The sequence below is a fragment of the Candoia aspera genome, chromosome 1, assembly GCF_035149785.1.
Source record: "Candoia aspera isolate rCanAsp1 chromosome 1, rCanAsp1.hap2, whole genome shotgun sequence".
Classification (NCBI taxonomy): Eukaryota; Metazoa; Chordata; class Lepidosauria; order Squamata; family Boidae; genus Candoia; species Candoia aspera.
The window spans coordinates 18,891,467-18,914,719 of NC_086153.1; the positions used below are offsets into that span (position 1 = coordinate 18,891,467).

The following is a 23,253-nucleotide window of genomic DNA, read 5'->3' on the forward strand; positions in this document are numbered from 1 at the left end:
TCTCAGCATGCATGGGTCTTCAGTGAAAGCAAGCTTTGTATGTCGGCACTTGGTGTATAACCCTCATCTGGAAAAAAAACCCTCCTTTTTTCTTTCAGCTTACAATTAAGCCTGCTGACAAGAAAGCTGAGGTTTTCAAGTTCTTTTCCTCACAACCTAAAGTCCATAAACTGGTGAGTGCTTTCTTACGTAGAAGGCTTCTTGTCCCATTATAATCATGGCCAAAGACAGTGGCCTGACCATACAGGTCTATGCTTGGGGGAAACAGAGACCCTGTAATGCTGAATCGCACTGGCTGCCTAGACATTGCTGATTGGACTTGGTTTTTAGTGATAACATACAAGCCATAAATGATTATGAGGAAGCAAATGAGGGAGTGTTTCCTGCAGTATGTACCTATCTAGATGTTAAGATCTGCAGGGTAAGACTTGCTCTGCTTCCCTTAGCTAGGAGAGCCAAGCTAGGTAGGGATTTATTTATTTATCTTACAGGGTTTATAGACTGCTCCAATCAGCACCACCTCCGAGCAGTATACAGTTCCCACCTCTGTTATGCAGATTGAAACAGAAAACAAAAATGCAAAATCCATAAAATCATATGCATAGGACTGGGAACACACCGCAATCAAGCAAAATAGAATCCATGTCCATTGGTAGAAGGGCCAATCGTACTCCCTAGGGCATGTTGGAACAGCCAAATCTTTATAGACTTTCTAAACACCAAAGGGGAAGGGTCCATTTGGAAGTCTAGGGAATGCTATCCCAAAGGCAGTGATAGAAAATGCCCACTTCCACACTTCTTTCTAGTGGACTGTCTTTTGGAGTGCCTTTTCCCTGGAGTCCAGGCTCATGGTGGGCTTTATCTGCCTTTGGTACCAGGTGAAGTCCTGGCTTTTAAACTCTCTCATTTGGGACTTAACCATTACAGCCTAATTATGCCTTTTGTCCCTTCAGCACCTCTGTCAGTTACTAAGATTAGTATTCTGTTTTAGATGAATTTATTATTTATCCTCTGGGTAGTGCTGGGCCGTATCCACGTTCTGTGTATTCCCTTATGGACCTAGAAGCATATATGTGTCGCTCTCCATTATTAACATCCCTTCGTCTATTATTTCCTTTTCTCTGTTTTAGTTCTGCTTTTATAGTTTTTAATGTTTTTTAATCATCCTTCTAATGGTTTTAGGTAACACTTGTTTTATATATCTACTGTTTTACTGGATTGTTGTACGCCGCCCAGAGTCACTTTTCATGAGATGGGTGGCCATAGAAAGTAGATTAATAGATAAATAAATAAATAGCAGTTCCAAATGAAAACTGTCTCCTAGGTAATGTCAGGCCCAAGCTGAGTACAGACATGTAGGTTATCAATCAATCTTCTAAGGGCATTTAAGAAATAATGAGGATTATCAGAATGGGATGGCATTCCTGTAGTGCCCTGTTTGTTGTATTTTGCTGAGGCGTCTAGAGAGTGGTTGCTGAAAACGAAATCAACGCTTGGTTTGATGGAATGGTGATTTTAGGGTTAATCTGAAGAAGTCAGCAGAAACATTATGGCCCCAGAATTGTCCTTCACTAGTGGCTGAGTAGGTAACAAAGTTGCAAATTGGATTGGAGTTGCTTTCCCTTTGTGTATTGTTGCAATATCAGCTAGAGTGGAAGAGAGCCAGTTTGGTCTAGTGGTTAAGGCAGGAAAGCCGGCTGGGTGACCTTGGGCCAGTCACACACTCTCAGCCCAACTGGGTGCAATGTAGTCTAGTCTCCTCGTGGTGCACCCCGGGCAACGTGACTTGTCATGGCTAAATAGGCTACACATCTGGCTGCTGGACCTCACAAGGATTTCCCAGCAAGAAAAAGCAGCATGAACACCGAACTGCTATGCCATATGATTTAAAAAAAAAAAAAAGCTAGAGTGGAAAGCGGAGAATGGAATGCAGTGGGAAGGGCTTGTAACCTAGTAAGGCACCAGCTTAGTCCATATTTCCCTTAGCAATAGCAAGTGCCCACCCTCAGTCATTAGTGCCCACCTTTTGCAAGTATTTTGCCCACCCAAGGGTGTGAATAATTATTGTATACCAGTAAAATTGTATTTGCTTATGATGCATTGATTTTCTGATAGTAGCTGTTTAAATCCTGATGCCTTAGAATGTCTTTTTTGCGCTTGCTTTGAAAGCCGATTTCCAAGTGCCATTATCCTGTACAGAATAAAGCGACAAAGAGATTCCTGCCTTGCCTGTTAATTGGCAAAGCGTGCCAGGTTTAAAGAACCCAGAGTTCCTGGGACAACAGGTTAGATGAGTTTTTGGGTTACCTGGAGAACTAAATCAAGCCTCCCTCCCTTCGGATACTGAGCATTATGAAGTAATCGGTGAGGGCTGTTGGGTTCATATTCTGGACTTCCCAGACCCACCTGGTAGCTGATTGAAGGAAACCGGATGCTGGACTCCTCTTGGATAGCTCCAGCGAGACATTTTTCTTTTCTCCTTTCTTGCAGATCATGCAGTTCTTCATTGGAAACCATGACTTGTTCATGAGAAGGCGGCGAGTGGATCCTATTGAGATCCAGCAGATGAAAGCTCAAGCCAGGGAGGAGAAAGCAAGAAAGAAGGTGACTCTTAGAGCTGGTTCAAATGCTAAAAGATTTCACAAAGTTTTAACTTGCTTCCATGCTGCTTCTGTGGCAAACAATGATCAGACACGCATTATCATCATTATCGTTCTAATTATTTTTGCAATACTTTATGGGGTATCACTCTCACACAAGGGTCAAAGTAGACAACTTATTTGTGACATAGATATACTGCTAACTTCCATGTGTGGCCCAAACATAAATATTCAGTAAAAACCATTATAATCAACTATTTAAACCTAGTGAAGAGAATCTGAACAAAGGGCAGTGATATACATTTTTCTTGAGGTAAATACCTTTTTTTTAAAAGTAGACTTTTCTCTATTCTGAGTCCCTCTCCATATCCGTGGGAAGTTTAAAACATGGGTTTTCTTTCATTTTCTTTTTAAAATAGGAACAAAAAAGGAGTGGCTCTTCTTCCTGGTTTTTTTTATTGTATCTGTGGTGCTGTTTTCTATGCAGGTTTTTACCTGTATATAGCTTTACATAAAAACCTAACAAAACAAAAACAAAACAACAAAACATTCTGTTTGCATACTCCAGAGAACTGTTCCACCACGAATACCAATTGAAGAGAATATCTGTAAATAAATATGCAAATGGATTGCATATAAACAGCAAATAAATAAATATCCAAATAAATAAATAAATATCCAAATAAATATCCACTGCAAATAAATATGAAATCAATAACTAAGTCTGCAGCTAATTTTGGGCAGATTTATTTGCAAGACGACTGGACAGTGTTTGCAAATGACAGGGCCCTACCCCTGGGAGGTTACAGTTGAAAAGTTGGTAATGTGGAAGGGAGGTGGAAAAACCAGGCAGGGCAGCACAGCTGCACCGTGCTGTGCGGTTCCTGCAGATGTCCAACCTCGCTCGTTCCTCAGATGGAGCATCAGAGGCTGGCCAGGGAGAAGCAGCTGCGGGAGGAAGCCGAGCGAGCCAAAGAGGAACTGGAGCGGCGTCTCTTTGAAGTGGAAGATGAAGCTCGGCAAGCTAATGAGGCTCTGGTGAGCATCGCAGTGGTAATGAAGCCTAGTGGTAGGTGCTCTCAGGGCTGCTGGTCAGTTGTCTCCACTTTGCACCCACTTGAAGGACATACCTGTTTTTGAACCCCCCTCCAGCGCCGTTCGGAGGCAGCAGCAGAGCTGTTGGCTGAGAAAGCCCAGATTGCTGAGGAGGAGGCCAAACTGTTGGCTCAGAATGCTGCTGAAGCAGAGCAGGAGCGCCATCGATTAGAGCTGGCAGCCTTGAAGACCAAGGAGGAGAAGCGGCTGATGGAGCACAAGATAAGGGAGGCTGAGCTGATTGCCATGAAGCTGGTGAAGGAATCGGACCGAAGGTGACGCGCTACACAGGAGACTTAGTGGGTCATGCTGCATGTGATCCCCCAGCCGTTTCTGACACAATGATGTGTATTTCTGTAGGCTGCCTACAGCAGTGGTGTCAATTACAGGTAGTCCTTGCTTAATGACCACAATTGGGACTGGAATTTCGGTAGCTAAGTGAAGCAGTTATTAAGTGAATCTGACCTGATTTTATGACCTTTTTTGTGGTGGTTGTTAAGTGAATCAGTGTGGGTGCTGAGAGAACCACATGGTCATTAAGCAAATCATGTGGTTCCCCACTGATTTTGCTTGTCGGAAGCTGCCCGGGAAGGTTGAAAATGGCAATCATGTGACCATGGGATGCTGTGATGGTCGTAAATGTGAACCGGTTGCCAAGAGCCCAAATCCTGGTCACATGACTGCACAGACACTGCGACTGTCATAAGGGTGAGGACCAGTCGCAAGTCAGTTTTTTCAGCACCGTCATAAGTCTGAACTGTCGCTAAATGAATGGTTGTTAAGTGAGGACTACCTGTAGTCCCAAGTACAAGTTAGAAACATTTTAATACAGTCCTTATGAACCATCATACGTATAAAAGCTAAGTGCTGGGTTCCAGGACTTTGTTAGGTTCTGGTGGCATCCCAAGAAAGAAAGTCAGGCAAGGCAGATGAAGGGCTTGGGTTAAGGTAAAAGACAAATCCTAGGGATTTATCAGACAGTAAAACAGAATAAAGCTTTGTGGGAGAAGGCAGAGGCAAACCACTTCTCTCGTGCTGCCCAGAAAACTCCATGGATGTGTCTGTGAAGTCACCAAGAATCAGTTTTTTATGTGTGACGCATCTTGGCTTTTTGGACTGTATCCTGCTGGTATCCTGGTTCCTGAATATTATAGAGTGATTCTTGGCAGTGTAAACATTGCAATAAACAGCAAAAGTACATATTTAGATAAAAATTAACTTAAAAATAAAACTTATCGACATATACTCATAATTGTTTTTAATTGAAGGCTAATTAAAATGGTTATTTAGATAGACATTAAAATTTAAACAATAATATTTAAAAACACACATTTTAAATGGTTTTTAAATTGCACAGAAGTGAATTATTACCTCTATTCTACTAATCACCCAATTATTTTCTTAGTGATTGTGATTGTAATGATGTTTCTGCTTATAGAAAAAAAACTTGCAATGACAGAAACCCACCCCCCCCCCAGTATTCAGGTATTAATATTGTGAGACCCTTAATAAATTGAGGCTTATCAGTTACCATGGTTATCTGATACCATGAATTGTCTTAGGTTTTGCTTTTTGATAGATGGATCCATAAAGCAGCCAACAGAAATCCCGTCTCTTGACAAAATTGATTGAAAGCCCATTGTGCTTTCAGGGCATTAGTTAAGGACTGCCTTTGAGAAATATGGATTGATTTGCTTATAATGGTGATTTGGCTTGGTAGGGTCAAAGAAGCTGAGCATTTGAAACAGGACCTACAGGAAGCCAGAGCAGCTGAAGAGAAAGCAAAGCAAAAGCTTCAAGATGTCAGCAAGTTTAACTCTCCTCCTGTAAGTTTTTCTTTTCAGTCCATGGTTGCTTCAGAGGTAGAAGCAATGGTTTAATTGCCACAGTTGCTTAGGTAAAGGGTAAACCTGCAACAGGTAAAGTAGACTGTCTTTCTATCCACTTAAGTTGTCCAGAAGGCAGAGAATCCTGGGAAATGTAGTATTCCATCAAAGATATCTCAACATCTTTCTCAGCTAGAATTTTCAGAGCATCTTTCAAGGAAGGACTGATTAAAAAGGAAAATGTCGAGTTCTTGGTGCTTTCTGCTCTCTGAGCTTGGTTGTTTGCTTGCAGACGTTTCATTACCCAGCTAAGTAACGTCATCAGGGTTGATGTTACTTGCACTGATGATGTTACCTAGTTTGGTAATGAAACATCTGCAAGCAAACAACCAAGCTCAGAGAACACCAAGGACTCCACAGTTCATCCCTGAGCTACAGATATTCTCTTATATGAAGAAGGAAAATATCTGAACAGCTGCCAAAGACAGAATTGTAAAATGGTAGATCACATGACATTGTGTTTGTAATTGATGCCTTCAGGGTAGACAGTTTGTTAACCCCAGACAAACTGAGAAGGAGTCTGTTTCTACTAGAGCAGTGTTTCTCAACCTTGGCTGCTTTAAGCTTTGTGGACTTGAACTCCCAGAATTCCCCAGCCAGCCACACAGCTTAAAGCAGCCAAGGTTGAGAAACACTGTACTAGAGCCTATCCATACAGGTTCCAGTCTGATCTGTGCTGGGCTGTAATTATGCCACCCAGTGGAGTTTTTTCTGTAACATTTTCTGCATAAATTCACAGATGCATAACACAATCCCATGTATTCAAGACCTACTCCTAAGTAATAAAGGATTCGATATATCGTACCTTTTGTTTTTTGTTGCCTTTCCTAGCATACTGTCAAGTGTACTCTGTCTCCGTCTGCTGACGCCAGGGATACTAGCAGTGACAAAGGATTTGTAAAGATGGATTTAAGAGACATTGACTTGAAGAGGCTCTCCTTGGAGATAGAGAGAGAGAGGTAGGACTGTCCTCCTGTAGCTGAAATAAGGCCAGGCACATTCCAATCTCAGAATATTGGTGGATGAAAATTTGTGCCAGAGTGGAATTCATCACGCTTTATACCTTTATGCAGAAATTTATTTTATTTCGCATTAGATATTGGCATTAGATATTTCTGGCAGCAGCAGAACAGCCACCCTGTTGAACATAGAAAACATATTCCCAAACACTAGATATATTAGACACCTTCCTAGTTTTTGCGTATCTGTATGATCTCAAGGATCTCTTACCATCAGAAGAGTAGAAGAAATAGAGAAAGCGGAGGTTTTTAGGATCTTCTGTTTATTTGAAATCTGAGCATCGGCTGCTTCAGGAATAGTAGAATCTCTTTCTTTGCCACATATGGAACAACTGGTATAAATTGAGGGCTACGCAGCATAACGCTTCCCCTGCTGAAAGCAAGGATGGTGTGTCCTTTCTGTGATTTGATAATCAGATGCCATGGACTTAGTACCTAAATCTGTGAAAACTCAAAGTCTGAGTCCAAAGGGAAGTGCAGACATTGCATCTTAGGCAGACTTGGTTTGCTAGATCATGAGTACACAACTTTTTTAGCTGTAAGGGTTGCACAGGTTACCCACTGGCAGTTTGGGAGTCTCAGGTTTGAGTACTTCTTATCCCAATCAGGGTATTCCATCTGGGAACTGTAATTGGTCCAACATATCTGGTAAGGAACAGCTTAGATAGGTTGATCCATTAATTTTTCAGGTCCTGCCATCTGTTCTCTTGTAGCCCCAGGTATTAGTTCTGGCTCAGGTACCAGTTTCAGGATGTTTACAGCCCATTTGATTATCTCCATTCTGTTTCCTTTTTTGTTTTGTGTCTGCCTCAGATTGGACTACCTAGATAAGAGTAGAAAGTTTGAAGATCGGCTAAAAGAACTCAAGACTGAAATCCATGCTCTCAAACTTGAAGAGAAACACGCTGGGTTTCTTTCTCATTGGAACATAATCCTTGACTCTTTGGACCATTCGTCAGAGAAGACATACAAGGTTCCAATATAGTCAAGCATTTTTTTCTTAAATTTGCAATGAGTGCATACAAAAAACTCAATTTTGTCACTCTCTCAGGAGTCAACCAGAGGTGTTGTGATGAACGCCTACCCAAGTTTCCAACCAGACTCACACAAGAAACTTATGGATATCTGATTTATTACTGGATAGTATGCAAGTTCAAGAGCAAAGCTGAGAATGGCAAAAGCGCGGGTCTTTCAAACAATTAAAGCTTAGACAGTTCCAGGCCCTCCCCCCAGAGTCAGTAAGAGTCCACTCCCCGCAGCCTGCAGGTGTTCCTAACGGTTCCTTCCGGTCTTCCGGAAAGTGTCCTTGAACAGGCGAGATAACCCGAAGAGGCATTCCAAAGCCTCTACATCAGTGCCTGATACAAAAGAACAAGAGCAGCGCCCTCCCGAACGGTAACACGTGTCAGCACCATCATGGCATGGGGACTGGTTACGATGTTCACAGGAACATTGGAACAGGAACCCTTACAGGTGTCTTCCTGGCACTTGCAAGCCTGGTTTAAAGGCAATGGCCTTTCTTTGTAATATGTACCTGAATCCATGGCAGAAATATTTGGGACTGTCACAATGATTCCAATGATTAAGACTTTAGACAATAAAAATTGACAAGTAGGAATTGAGTTTCATTTTTAATCAATGAAATTAATAAATGCAATCAAATAGACTTCAATACTTAATACATTAAAAGGTGTAAAAACTGCTGATGGTATGCACAGTGTTAGAAAAAGCTTTCCCTCTTTGAGAGATTGCCTCTCTTCTCACATAGAAGCAAGCAAACCATCTTAAAAACAAACCCCCTATCTTAGTCATATACAGATTGACAGAGATTCTAACAATTAACCAAACTGCTTTGTCTAAAATACTTTTAACTGTGTAACAAGAGAAGATGTTTTTTGACCTTCATAAAGGGACAATTTCCAGGCCAGGAGAAATAAAGTGGTTTTATTGTGGCTTTCAAAGGTTTTCATGTTATCCTGAATTAACTTAAAACCCCAATTAATGGCTAATATGCTGCTTTTTTAAAAGGCTCCTGTTTGGATGAAAACCCTTGAAGCAGACCTGCTTGATAATCTGCAGCAGTCCTTTTCACCATGTCTGCTAAATGTGATTGAGAATACCATGCCCACTGCAGCAACAGAAAACTCTTTTCCAACCCATCCCCTGGTTGTCAGTAACATGGGAACAGGACACCGAAAGCACATTAAGGTAACTGGCTTTGCATTTCATTTTCTGTACTCCATGCCATACTACGTCCTGTTGACCAGTCTTTTCCTTAGAGGAGAGCCAGTCTGATGTAGTGGTTAAGGCACCGGGCTAGAAACCAGGAGACTGAGCTCTAGTCCTGACTTAGGCATGAAAGCCGGCTGGGTGACTTTGGGCTGGTCGCTCTCTCCCAGCCCAACTCACCGCACAGGGTTGTTGTTGTGGGGAAAACAGGAGGAAGGAATACTAGGTAGGTTCCCCGCCTTATTCATAAAAATAATAAAGGCAGGATAAAAAAACCTTTAAAAAATCTATTATGTGCATATTGGGAGGAGACGTTTATACAAGAACTGGCTCTCAAGATCTAAGTTAGGCCCATCGACTTGGACTTCTCCTCCTCTAGCCGCCAGCCAGATGCTTTGGGATGCTTGTGAACTGGACACAAGGTTTAGTTGTTCCTTGTTCCTCATCTTCAGTTCTGCTCCTGGGTCCAACTGATAGATCTACTCCCTATCAGTTTGTTTGTATCACATCCACCTCACATGACGTTGACTCTAATCTACTTCTTTTCATCTAATAGGTGTTTTCCCTAAGAAAATCCAGAGAATAATTAGTACTTTCAAAACAAGTACAAAAGGGAAGAGGAAGGGAAAAGGCTGACTCAGTGTATCAGACATAATGATAGTTATGTAGTCAGAATGTTTAAGTTTATACAGTATCAGACTTTTTTCTCCCTTCTTTCTTCACAACTCATTTTTTTTCAACACTATTTTTGCCTAACGAAGAGATTTCAAAACTTGCACATTTTTGATGATCTTTGGCCTAATATGAATTTTTGACAAATTACGTACCACTGGGGCTACCTTCTATCTCTGTGCGCTACTGGATGAAGGGAGAGCACTTAATTCCATGGGTGGGGAGAGAGAGAGAAGAGAATGCCCTTTTTTTCAAATACCAACTAAGCCTGTTGTATGTGAACACTTTTATTGGCCCATTATACAACTGTGGTTTAGAAATGGTTGCTTCACATCATGGCTGTAGGAAGTAGTGAAAGGTTCCATTTTATTCCTGTTCTAATGTCAGTATGGGACTGCTTATTGCAGACTCTTGCCCTTTTTTGCAATGTGTCACCTTTTTTTTTCTGTACCTTTAAAATGTTGTAATGCCTCTGCTCCAAGCTCTGTAGCCCATTTGCCTTTTTAAACTGAAACTTCTTTCTTTTACTTTCTTTGTGGCTTCCTAGGTTCAACAACACAAAACAGATGTGATCTATATTTGAAGTACTTTAAAGGGAATGAGCAGGGCTCTCAAGTTATCCATCTGAAGATTTCTAAAGACTACCTTCAGATTCTGGAAAAAGTGCAGCTGCTGCTTGAAGCACAAGGATAGAAATACTCCTTTTTAATTCCTAGGAAATGGTGCTCATATTCTGATATAGAAACAGGTAATACTAGCTGACCAGGAGTCTAGGTTTGCAAATCCAATACACCTTACTATTTAACCTATCATCCTGAAAGTAACTCAGCATTTCAATTACGTTAACTGAGGATTTGCCATACCAATGTATGCGCGTAAGAAGAATCTTAAGAAATTCTAACAGATCTATTATGTTATGTTCCCAAAGCCAGCAATTCTGTTAAGTTACTTGGGAGTAAAGATTGAGTTGCATATTCATTTAAGAACTATGAACAAGTTGTGGTTAAATTTCATTAAAAGCAATGGGATTATATCACAACTAGATTGTACATTTAGAATTTTTCATAAAAGTGGAAATGTAAGTTTATGATCATAAATATTTTTATTTTTGTAAAGTAGTCTGCAACTGTTATTTTCATTTTTTTAAAAAAATAAGTGACCTGGATTAAAGGACAAAGTTCAAAATGCCCAAATGTGTTTATTAAAACAGAATCAATGGGCAAGCCAAAACTGGTTGTGTATGTTTCACAAAGCTCTTTTGCAGAAAATAGAGCCTAATCCTATTCTCATATGCTCAAAACTAAACATGTTCTTCTGGTGTATACAGAACTGCAGCCAGTTTTAATTAATACAATAGAAGTTCCCTCTGAGAAAACAAATTTAGGATTGTGCTGTTATTTAACTTGTATCTCATCCTATGATGAATGAGGGGTTTTTTTTTACCTCCCCCCAAAAAAGTTTGGAACAAGAAAGAAGTAAAGGTAACAAGCTTATTTTAATGTTAGCATCTAAATAAAAACTCTGTTTTACATTTCTTACAATTCAAAGCAACATAATCTTCATCAGAAATTTTATTCTCTTTCTGTGAGAACTGAAATGGCAGAAAAATAAGCCCATTAACAAGGCTAGAAATAGGTTTGGTTTCCCTTACAAGTCAGCCTAAAGAGAGGACTGCTGCTGGAGCTTCCTGGCACTGATGTTCTTCAACTACTTGGTTCCAGTTGGCATGGCAACTGGCTATTCCTAACCATAGTTGGCTCATATTCTTTTTTCTGTTATAGCAAACATGCTTCCCTGCAGTATTGTGCACATACAAGGTTCAAATGGCCAGCTGTGTTTCTCAACATTGGCAACCTTAAGAGCTGTGGACCAACTCCCAGAATTCCCCAGCCAGCCATGCTGGCTGGGGAATTCTGGGAGTTGAAGTTGATACAGCTCAAAGTTGCCAACATTGAGAAACACTGCACAACACTACCAAGTTCAGTGCCTGGTCTTGCTTCCAAGATCAGGTACCAGGGATTGAGATCAGGTACCTCCTTCAGCAGAACCTGGCTGGGGAATTCTGGGAGTTGAAGTCCACACCTCTTAAAGTTGCCAAGGTTGAGAAATGCTGGGCTAGACAGAAAACCAGCCATCTGATATTCAAAAGAACTGCCATTTCTACTGTATAAGCTTGTAGTACCTGACCCAGGAGAATAAAGCCAACTTCTGAACCGAATGCATTTGATACATACTTTGTGAGCTGACCCACTGAAATGGCACCTGGCCTTCACTTACTCAGTTCATCCTCTGTTCCTCAGGTTAGGTGAGGGTTATCTTACTGGGAGCACATTAGTAGGCATCGAGCAGCTTTAGAGTATTGTTTTTACCCCGATACTCAGGATTACAGCATCGTGGTTATATTTTTAGTGTCACTTAAAAAAAAAAAATTAGGTCCCAGAAGTCAATTTCTGAATTGTGGAGGTAATGGGGGAACAGTGATGGCGCTGGAAAAAGGGCTGGGACCAGAATGAGGTTGTTTTTTTTAAAGGGAAAACATTTGTCCCCATTGCTTAGTTTCTCATATTCTGCTTAATGAAGTCAGAAGCCAGTTGCAGAACTGGGTTAGGTCCTATAGGTAAAGGTAAAGGTTTCCCTTGACGTAAAGTCCAGTCGAATCCGACTCTAGGGGGCGGTGCTCATCTCCGTTTCTAAGCCTTGGAGCCGGCGTTGTCATAGACACTTCCGGGTCATGTGGCCAGCATGACGACTCGGAACGCCGTTACCTTCCCGCCGAAGCGGTACCTATTGATCTACTCACATTTGCATGTTTTCGAACTGCTAGGTGAGCAGGAGCTGGGATTAACAACGGGAGCTCACCCCGCCGCGCGGTTTCGAACCGCCGACCTTCCGATCGACAGCTCAGCGGTTTAACCCGCAGCGCCACCGCGTCCCGCTATATATAGGTCCTATAGTGAGGACTAAAACAGCCTTCATCAACCTGACAGCCCTCTGGATTTGTAGATATCTACTCCTAGCATCCTTAGCCATGACCACACTGGCTGGTAAATTCTAGGAACTGCAAACACCTGGAGGGCACTCAGGCTGGAAAAGGATGGACTCAAATATATGGAATAATTTACTTCCCACGTATGGGCAAGATCAGGGGAAATACAACTCAAAGATGATCCTGCTACCATGTCTGGCAGAGATCTTTTTCAAGTTTTCCCTCCCCCCCCCACCACTTGCCAATATATAGTGGAGCCAACAAGAAACGTAACTTCATGTATCCCGGTGCATAAGAGTGAGGCTACAGGAAATCAGAATGTTTATCACCAGAAAAAAGTCTGGAGGAAGAGGAAGCAGCAGTAAAGTTTATTTGTATAAAGACAACCTTTGTGAGTAACAGACCCTGAAGTTCTTGTTAGTCATATAGTTGAAAAATTAGCCACTGACACAAAACTACTGAGCTTTGTGGGCTGGGGATTAGGATGGTAGCTGGAAGGTGCTTGTTTAAAAAAAGAAAAAAAGGGGGGGGGGGGTGTCCAGGATAGGCATTGTGGAAGCATCCCCTCACCTATGCTTTGGTATCTTCCTCAGTGTATTAATGGCAGCTTTTAGGCTATAATTATTTAAGTTACACATTCACTGTAATACAACCTCGTTTTTAAAATCTAAGAATTTCCAAACTTTAAGTCTGACATTCTACAATAGAAATGATTGTGATGTTGTACATCAAGATTTGTATTAGATATGAGAACTTTAAAGTTCTCACTCAGTGTCTAAGGAAGTAAAAAGTGCAGCTTTCCTCAAAGAATTCTCTTATAGTTTGCACTATGAATTCCAAGGGTTACAAGGAAAAGATAAATATCAGGCAATACGTGTTTTGTTCTTCTCGACAGCAGGCTATTAGTTTACTCACAGGAAATCAAAGTCACCCTAGAGTTTTGTGTTGAACTGATCTCTGTTCTTTTGGCTTACTCTTAAATATTAAATTTAGTATAACAACAAAAAAAGCCTAAAACATCACTGGAGCCAAACTAGTTCTTTTATCTGAATTAAAAGGTTGTCTAATTAATATTTTTTTCTAGATTATTCTATTTTTTTTTTTCAAAATAAACTATCTGAACAGCTTGTGGTTTCAGTATCAGGTCAGTATTTTTACAATTTCACTTGGAGTAAGGAGTGGGATTGAACTCAAGAACAAATTCCAAGACTGACTCTGGAAGGATGGCCACTAAACTCTTCTGATGGCCTGTAAATCACAATCCACAGAATCGTGCTATTCTATCATTAGGACAATGTTATACTTGTGCAATCACTTCATACAAAGCAACCAATGGCTGTTTATCTCTTAGCTAACAAATCCTGCTGGTAAGACCAGACACTACTGTGCTTGTTTTGAGGGAACCTGAGTTACTAGCTCATGCTGCTAATTCTTGAAGACTGCAGTCAGTTCCTTCCTTGAAGCCCCTGGCTTTTAAGGAACTGCGTTTTGGCACTTGACATGAAACTGTCACTTTGCAGTTACACTCAAAACAACCAACACAGAAGTAAACTCAGTGTAAAATCCCTCCATTATCAGGTAATCTAAGATGTGGTTATAAGGTACTTTCAACTGATACCACCCACCAAAGTTTGGGGAAGGGGCAGAGGACTAGTAATAATTACATAAAACCTCAAACTGAAAAAAGCAAAGGTCAGTCCACAATGAGGCAACTCTAGGATGCCTTTTAATACAGTCTTTGCACAGTGGTAGCAACGGGCACCCAATTATTCCAGGCGTTCATCACCTTCTTCCACATCTTTTAGGCTGAGCACTTCAAGGGTTCCTTTGCCTTTGGTTTCACACCTGATCAGTTCATCAATCTCCCGGAAGCAGCCTGGATCCACAAGGCACACCTGCAACATTAGCACCACATGAGACTGGAAAGGTCATGTCTTACAAAGAACTGCCCTAGTGGATAAGACCAAGGTGGGCCCAGCATCCTTCTTCCCAAAGTAGCTACAATTCATCCTCGACTTATGACTCAAGTGGGACTGGCATTTCTGTCCCTAAGCAATGTGGCTGTAAAGCACAACCACATCACTTAGTGACAGCAATCCCTGCAGTCCCGGTTGCCATTGTTAACCGAATCCCACAGTTGTTAGGTGAGGCAACTTCCTGCCGGCTTCCCATGACCATGTCAGTGGGGAAGCCAGCAAGAAGCTGAAACTCCCAGGCGGCTCACAAGCAGGCTGGCAGGCAGGTAAGTGGCTGCTGCCGGGTGGGAGAGGGTGCAAGTGGGTGGCTGGGGGTGTGAACGAGACAAGGTGAGGGTGCGTGAGGGAGGCACAGGGAGGGTGCATGGGGGTGCAAGGGAGGTGCAAGGGTCAGGGAGGGTGTGCAAGGATGCAAGGGAGGCATAGCAAGAGTCGAGGTTGTGCAGGGGTGTGAGGATGGCGCAGCAAGGCTTGGAGAGGTTGCACAGGGGCGCATGAGTGGCAGGGGGGGCGCAGAGAAGTTACAACGGTGATAAAAAGTAACTTTGTGACCAATCTCATATTTACGACCTTCTCAGGTCTGTAAAGCAAAGGAAAGCTGAAGTAAGATCATAAGCACAGTTGCAGTTTCACTTACTAACCGCTTCACTTAAAGACTGAGTTGCCGGTCCCAATTGTGGTCACTAAACAAGGACTACCTTCATATTATACACATTTCCTTGTTTTGAATTTCTTGCTAATAAGTCTCATGATGTCACTCCAAGTTTTTGCAATGTGGGACACAGAATGTCCTAACAGCCTGGAACCACGCTGAGACAAGGAATAGGTCTCTAGCGTTTTATTACTGCTACATAACAGAAAATCCTAACAAACTGAAGAAGCGTGGGACAAACCCAGACATATAAACCCTAAAGACTAAGGCGGGCCCGATCTGTCTCTCTTTGAATGGCTACCTAATTCCTCAGTACTACACATGCACTTTACAGCCTGGATGGGAGCCCCCTGCTTGCCATCCTTACTCATGACACAGAACATCTCTTGCTGCTTCACCATTCCATGGCTAATTTCATAAAGCTGTTGTGCCACCCCCCAATCTTAGTTTCTAAACTACAGACAACCAAATCTTTAATCACAAAAAAGCGTTATAATCCCTTGATGATTTTGATTTGCCCCTTTTAGAACTTTTACCAACTTCAAGGTATTTTTTAAATGGAGTACAGAAAAGAAACAATACTAAATAGGACCAGAATGTCTATATATTGCACTTCTACACAACTATAGTAAAAAGCTGAAGATTGCAATTCACTGCAGTTCCCCAGAGATCTCTGTATATGCAGAGAGTAAAAGGTAAAGGTTTCCCTTGACGTTAAGTCCAGTCGTGTCCGACTCTAGGGGGCGGTGCTCATCTCCGTTTCTAAGCCTTAGAGCCGGCATTGTCATAGACACTTCCGGGTCATGTGGCCAGCATGACGACACAGAACGCCGTTATCTTCCCGCCGAAGCGGTACCTATTGATCTACTCACATTTGCATGTTTTCGAACTGCTAGGTGAGCAGGAGCTGGGACTAGCAACGGGAGCTCACCCCGCCGCGCAGTTTCGAACCGCCGACCTTCCGATCGGCAGCTCAGCAGTTTAACCCGCAGCGCTTTGCCAAATTCTCTTGGGTTGTTTGAATTAGAAGAAAAGGAAATGTTGTCACAATGGGATCTTTGATGCACTTTTACTAAGTGCATCAATCTTTTACTAAGTTATTAATTGCTCATGTACCAAACTGCCTTATGATTGCAATCTTTTGCTGATGCATTTGAAAACATCCCCTTGCAAGAGGATTCCTTCATGAGCAATCATGTGAATGACTGCACTGTAAATATCAGTCCCCACGTCTGCTCTCCAACACTCTGACCATAAACCTTATTGTATAAAACTAAAGATACTAGCTCTTTTTCCTAAACAGAAAGACACTCTGCTGCTTACGATTTCCAGCTGTTCGTCAAAATCCTCACTTTCGATTACTTTGATCAGTGGTTTCAACTTCTCTTTCAATCTCTTGCCTTCTTTCCGAGGGAGGACGAAGCGCAGCCTCATGTGCGCCCGCTCAATCTGCATAGTCTCCTTCAGCTGCTTGATGACTTCCAAAGCCTGCAGAGCAATCCAAACCAAAGCACTGATTTTTACATTTTTATCCTGACCTCCTTGAAAAAGAAAAATGGAAAACCAGGGTCTCTTCACTTCTGGTTCAATACTTTTAAAAGCCATATATATGGCACTTGTTCTGCTGAACACATTTTTATGCCCAAGAACAAGCGGCAGAGCAATCTTCCATCCTTTCAAAGAGAACTGGTGGGAAGACCTCTTGCTTTCTCTGAAGAAGTTAAGAGTTAGCTGCAGTGCAAGCACGAGAAGGAGTGGGGCAGGGCAGACTCATTAATTCTTTAATAGATTAATGCAGCACCTATACATTGCTATAATTCATTGTACATGGGGCTGCCCCTGAAGATCATCCAGAAACTTCAGGTGGTCCAAAATGCTGTGGCTTGCTTGCTTGGCAGTCTTGGTACTGCCACATTATGCTGTTGCTACTGGAGTTGCATGGGTTGCCAGTTTGTTTCCAAGTACAATTCAAAGTGCTGGACGTTCTCTATAAAGTTCTCTATGGCCTGGAGCCGAGTATAAGAAGAGACTGTTTTCCTTAGATTCTGAGTACCTGCTGAAGATCCCCTCCAACTGAGAGATGGGGGACATTCTCTGTGAGGGTTCCCCTCCTTTGCACTAGCTTGACTCCTGAGGCAAGAGTGGACTCTTCTCTTGTGGCCTTCTAAAAGCTAGTGAGAACTTGACTTTTTTTGAAAGAAATTTGGAGGTGCAATCATTGGTGGAATCACTGATGCCAGAATGTTACTGTATTTGATATTATTTTGTTTATCACGGAGAAGAGTTTTAGATAATGGTTTTATTGTAAACCGCCCAGAGTCCCTCTTTCGGGGGGAGATGGGCAGCGGCAAAATTTGGCATATAAATAGAATAATTAAACAATGCCTCCCCATATGAGTCCACTCAGCCCTAATCCCTAACATAAGACAGGCAAAACAATTTGGAAACAGATAACGGTCTATCTTGCAATGATTTCAACTTTATGAAACTCTCTTCCCACTGAAACCCAAAGAAGCCTAACCTGCTGTCTTGACAACTGTATCTGACAAAGGATAGCAACGTACACTTTTGATTTTCAGATGTTACAGGTAGGTACTATAGGTAGTACTCGACTTATGACCATTCATTTAGCGACTGTTTGAAGTTATGACGGTACTGAAAAAAGTGACTTAGGACTGGTCCTTGCACTTACAATCGTTGCAGCGTCTCTGTGGTCACCTGATCAGAATTCAGGTGGTTGGCAACCAGCATGCATTTACAACAGTTGCAGCATCCTGGGTTAACGTAATCACCATCTGCAACCTTCCCAGCTGGCTTCTGACAAACAAAATCAATGGGGAACTGCATGATTCACTTAATGCCTATGTGATCTGCTTAACGACCATTGCAGAAAATGTCATAAAATTGGGTGTGATCACATAATGCTTCGCTTAATGACTGCACTGCTTAACAATGAATTTTCCAGTCCCTATTGTGGTTGTAAATCGAGGACTGTATTACTGTTTTCAGTGCAATTCTCTCCACTGTGAGTTTATTCCCTTGTAAGCTTGTACAAGAGTAAAGCCTTAGTTTGCATGATGGAGAATTTAGTATTTTCCAAAATTAATAACATCTTCAGGATTTTAAAATGCTGAGATAGTTTGAAAATACATACAGTCATACAGTGATTGGCACTGTACTGCATTAAAAACAGACATTGCATGGAATTCTGCAAAATGCAATACCCAACTAATGTTATCAATCTACTGATTTAATCATCCTTCAGGCCTCTGTAGTTAATAAACAAAAGAAAAAAAGAGAAGCAACTTTCAATAGATCATCTTGCCTGATTACCTAGTGGCAAGTCAACTCAACCCAGATGATCAGGTGTCCCGTTACTTCAAATTAATATACAGAAAAGCTACAGTATCTTTGTAGGCGCAAAGTGGCCTTCTGCAGAGATCATTTACCTGCTGCTTGGTACTTTTCCCAGGCTTGACTGAATAATGTATATCCTTCATAGCTCTTTCAATAAGAATGACTGTATAGGGCCTCTTGGTTTCTGGATTCACACATTTGTCTGCAACAATGGTTGCAATGTCGCGAAACATCTGCTCCAGCTGAGTGTGACGCTCTTTATCAGAGACCTGCAATTCCCCTTTGGCTAAGATCTGAAAGAAAGAAAAATTTATTTGGACTTGGGCTTTTTCGAATTCAGATGGTACATCATGCACCGTCATGATTCAGCTTTCTAGACTGTTTATGAACCCTAGAAGAATGGCTATCCTAAAGAATCTCTGTAAATTACAAGCAAAGATAATGACTCCCTCATATCAAGCTTGACCCTTGGTTATTGCATGCATATGTCCATATAGTTTTTGGGGCAGTAAGGTAGAAGAGCTTGTCATTCTTTCAGGATATTGTCTTCCCAGTCTACCCTACAACCTGGGAGTTCCTGATACTCTACCATCCAAGTACTAAGCAACTCTTACCCTGTTAACTTTTGGGGATGATCCAAAGTTGGCTAAGCACTGCTACTAGCTAAAACTGTAAAGTGAGTATTGCTCGTTAACCATCATATCAACAAGGCTATATCAAGGGAAATATAGTCATGTAATGAAGTAACACACATTAGTACAATGGAAGACTGAATCCTTAAATCAGAGCATAAACTGCATAATATTTCAACCTTCCCACAGAACAAGCAATATGGGATGAAGCTGTGAAAGAAAAATAAATTTTTGTAATATTTAAAAGAGAGCCAGTGTAGTATAACACTGGATTAGGACTGAAGACCCAGACTGAGGTCCATTTTCAGCCATGAGAGCTCCCTGGCTGATTTTGGGCCAGATCTTGTATTTCAACCAACTCACCTTAAATAGCTCAGCAGTCTCAAGTACCCTAAATACTGACCCCAAGCTGACCTAAACAAAAGGATTACACTTCTACTATCCATTCTTTGGGCAGAATGAAAATCTATCATTTTTGAAAAATCTATCATTTTTGCACATTTTCACTACCTACCGTTTTGCAGATTTCAGTCTGATCATCTGTGCCAAAAGCTTTGACAAGGTCTTCTTTCTTTGCCACTTGACCTTTGGACACATTCACAAACACTGTATGCGTCTGCAGTACTTCATCAAGGTCCTTTTCACTAGAAAATTAATTTTATTTGTTAAACACATTCTAAAATGATAACTAATTGCATGCAAACAACCAGGACAAGATATTTGGATATTCTTGTTTAAACAGTGCAGACTACTGCTATTTAAAACTGCCTCTGATTCTATTACTACGGCAGTGGAATCAAATTACACTGGCTATATCTCATAAGCAGACTACTGTATTGCAGGGTTTCTCATCCAGGGCTCCATGGAACCCTAGAGTTCTGTGAGAGGTCACTAGGAGTTCCCTGGGAGATCATGATTTATTTAAAACATTATTTCAAATTCAGGCAACTTCAGATTAAAGAGGTAAGTTTCATTCTTTATTTTTAGATTAAGAACACTGTTAGTGCATATATACAGGCCTACCCATGAAACAAATACAATAATTTTGTAACTTCTGGCCTATATTGGAGCCTGAATGTGCAGGGGTTCCCCAAGGCCTGAAAAATATTTCAGGGGTTCCTCCAGGGTCAAAAGGTTGAGGAAGGTTGCTGTAGTGAGTAATTGCAAAATTCTATCTCAACTGGCAATGGCATATTATCAAGCAACAAGCTTGTAATTTGGTTAGACAAAAATACACAAATGATTAGGAAATATCTAAATCAACTAAAAACATCAGTTAAAGAAAGCAATACTAGTCCAAAGGCAGCCCTGCCAAATGGGGCTGCAATAGGAGTAAACAGTTAGCAACCCAATAATATTGGTCCCAGTAGTTACTCGTGGAGTTGTGCTCCCACTGAAAGGAGATTGTAACTTCCAGCTCCTGCTTAAGCAGCAGGTAGAAGCCATGGCCTGAGTGGCTTCACCCAACTTTGGTTAGTGCAGCAGCTTCAACACTGCTTGAACCAAGATACCCTGAAGGCAGTATCTCATGTCCTGATTATTACCTAGTTGGGCTATTGCAATGCACTCTATGTGGAGCTGCCCTTGGTGATGAATTCAAAGCTGCAGATGGTGAGACTACCTTGTCAGTATACTATGACACCTATTTTAAGATCACTGTACTGGTTGCCACTTTCCAGGCCCAATTCAAAGTGCTGGTTATTTCCTTTAAAGCCACTGGAATATATCAGGCAATGTCTTGTCAAAACCGAGTCTGCCCACCAAGTTTTCTAAGGAGGACCTGTTAAGAATTCTCCCCTGGAAGGGAAAGTGGGTGGGTGGGGGTAGACTAGATGTTACAAGGCAATAAATACATTGCACACTTGCTCAGATTTATCTTTTCTGGCTTGCAATGCAAACAAGGGAGTAGAAACTTAAATAACTTAAAGGATTTGCATCATTCTTCACTTTGGAATGAGTTCCATATTGTAAAATTCTTTATCATAATTGCCAGGAGGAGGACAATTTTGAAAAGGGTACATTCGCATGATCTGCCAAGGCAAGTCATTTAAAGAGCTGCATATTGTATGAAACAAGAACAAAACATGGTTAAGGCAAAGCACCTTAGCCATACTAAGTTCTCTAAGTTAATCACTGGTTTATTTACTAGGGACTGGACTCTTTGTATCATCCAGCTTTGGAAAAGGTTACTTTGAAGTTGCCATTATTTTCCAGCTTCTAGCACATATATGGGGATGTGGGGAGGGCATGGGGCAGTTCCAGCTGCTCTGTCCTCTCATCTTCATGGGTACATGGGACTGTGTGGTGAAACAGGATCAGAAAGGAAGTGGGGCAGGCTTAATTTTGCCTACCCCTTCTGCAGTGGCTCCATGGTGTTTTATTTTTTTATTTTTGAAAACGATTAAACAAGCAGGAAGTTATGGTTTTCTATGCAGCACAAGTGACTGAAATGCATGATATTTTCACCACTTACTGACAAACAGGAGGCAGTATATGACCAATTTCCTCTTTGCTGGCAAATAGTAAATACTCCAGGAATAAATACGACAAATTCTGCCCATCCCTGGCTGAGGCGGGGTCATGGAACCTCTAGCCTGAAGTCATGATATGTAACAACTTGTCTCTCTAGTCTGAGAGCTTGAAATAAGGGAGGCACATATTCACTGCTTAGTGACTGAAATCTGTTAAAGATGATTCCACTTAGTATAACTGGGGCAGCACTTGGTCAGTGCCAGAAGCTACTTCTGGATCCAATTACAGAGATAAAAAAGGATATAAATTTATCCCAGGCTTTATAGGCATTTTTCTCACATCAGTGAGATGGGCAGCTATATAAATTGAAATAAATAAAATTCTACCTTATTGGTTTTAGGTTACTTATTCTATACTACACACTTCTGACCTATTTGCTTGTTCTTTATCATACTAATCTGGTGTTTATGTTGCTCCAAGAACTCTGGTTAATAGATAATAAGATGAACACAAAAGTGTAAATACTGCAGATGATTTGTAACAGCATCTGAACCACACAGTTCAGAGTTTAAGCCCTACAATTTTCACATGCTTAAAAGTAAACATTTTAAGCCCTATTGCTAACTTAGGAGCTGCAAAACTGAAAAATTTAACCCTAGATTTTGTATGTATGTACGCATTTATTTAAGGCTAGTCTTTAGTTTTCTCAAATGTCAGTGAACCCGACGGGATTTTTCCGTTCATCTCCTTGAGGCCCAAGTCCCACTCACGCGCCGCTCCGCCAGCCCATGACTTTGTTCCGGTAACAGGCGATCTCGAAGCGTTTTCCCGCCCGCCGGATCCGCACGACGGCCACATTGGTCAGGCGAATCTGGTTAGTCGGCGTGAAGATCGCCATGACAGAAGCGAAGCTGCGCCACTCGCAGTTCGTCGGCGAGGTCAGTCCCCTCTCGACTGCCGATGGACGTAACTCGAGCCAACAGCGGAGCTTCGTTGTGACGACACACGTTGCAAAATCTCGCGAGAATCGGGTCTCCAGGAGGGAAGGTCCGTCCTCAAACTCATTCGGGTGGGAAACCAAACCTGAGGATTAATGATTCCTGGTTGAAAAGTGACCTCTCGGGGCTGAGAGGGCTTACTTGCAAGGTGGGACCGCAATAAAAAGGAGGTGTACGGATCTGACTCCTTTTCTGTGGAGATATCTGTTGATCGCAAATGCAAGAAGCTGAAGTTTTGCTTTGTGTTTTTAAAAGTCAACAAAATAAAATAAATAAAATATAATAATAAAATATAATAAAATGCCAGTACGGTAGATTGGGATGACCCGTCTTAAAATCCTTGAACATCGCTTAAGCTTTGCTGGATGATTTTGGACCTGACACTGACCAGGTTCATATAATTGTATTTAAACAATTTATTTTACTATACTAGCCAGTTGTGGTTTATTCATACAACGCAGACCCAGAAGGCTGTTTAATCACCACAGTGGATGGCTGGATTCACACAACGAACCCCAAACCAACCATCTCTTTAAAACGAACCATGGCTTAATGTTTCCCCCTATCGTGTAACTTCCAACGCGAAGCTTTCAGGAGTCCGTATTATTTAGATATATGGATTTTCGTATCTCCTCTCAAACTCTCCGATACTCCCGATTCTGCGATGGAAGTGGAAAAT

At 41.6% G+C, this 23,253-nt stretch overlaps 2 protein-coding genes across 3 annotated transcripts in view; one reads left to right on the forward strand and one right to left on the reverse strand.

Annotated features, from left to right (window-relative positions):
• Positions 1–10,936, forward strand: part of LOC134493869 (merlin-like) — a 33,072-nt gene extending 22,136 nt beyond the window's left edge. The window contains exons 10-18 of one of the 2 annotated variants that reach the window (XM_063298700.1): positions 99–173; positions 2,491–2,604; positions 3,516–3,638; positions 3,753–3,970; positions 5,416–5,521; positions 6,413–6,540; positions 7,414–7,573; positions 8,629–8,808; positions 10,049–10,936. In XM_063298700.1, coding sequence (XP_063154770.1) covers positions 99–173; positions 2,491–2,604; positions 3,516–3,638; positions 3,753–3,970; positions 5,416–5,521; positions 6,413–6,540; positions 7,414–7,573; positions 8,629–8,808; positions 10,049–10,084 — 1,140 coding nt within the window. In that variant the 3' untranslated portion in view covers positions 10,085–10,936. Of the gene's footprint in view, positions 1–98; positions 174–2,490; positions 2,605–3,515; positions 3,639–3,752; positions 3,971–5,415; positions 5,522–6,412; positions 6,541–7,413; positions 7,574–8,628; positions 8,906–10,048 lie in introns of those variants that run through there. The other variant, XM_063298692.1, reaches the window with a different exon arrangement.
• A 1,892-nt stretch (positions 10,937–12,828) lies between these two features.
• Positions 12,829–22,562, reverse strand: SBDS (SBDS ribosome maturation factor). Its single transcript, XM_063298709.1, has 5 exons — positions 22,347–22,562; positions 19,619–19,748; positions 18,565–18,765; positions 16,439–16,603; positions 12,829–14,382 (listed from the first exon to the last, which is right to left on the reverse strand). Exons 1-5 carry the CDS (start codon positions 22,472–22,474, stop codon positions 14,254–14,256), a joined length of 753 nt encoding a protein of 250 aa, XP_063154779.1. The 5' UTR covers positions 22,475–22,562; the 3' UTR covers positions 12,829–14,253.
• Between the last annotated feature and the right edge of the window lie 691 nt (positions 22,563–23,253).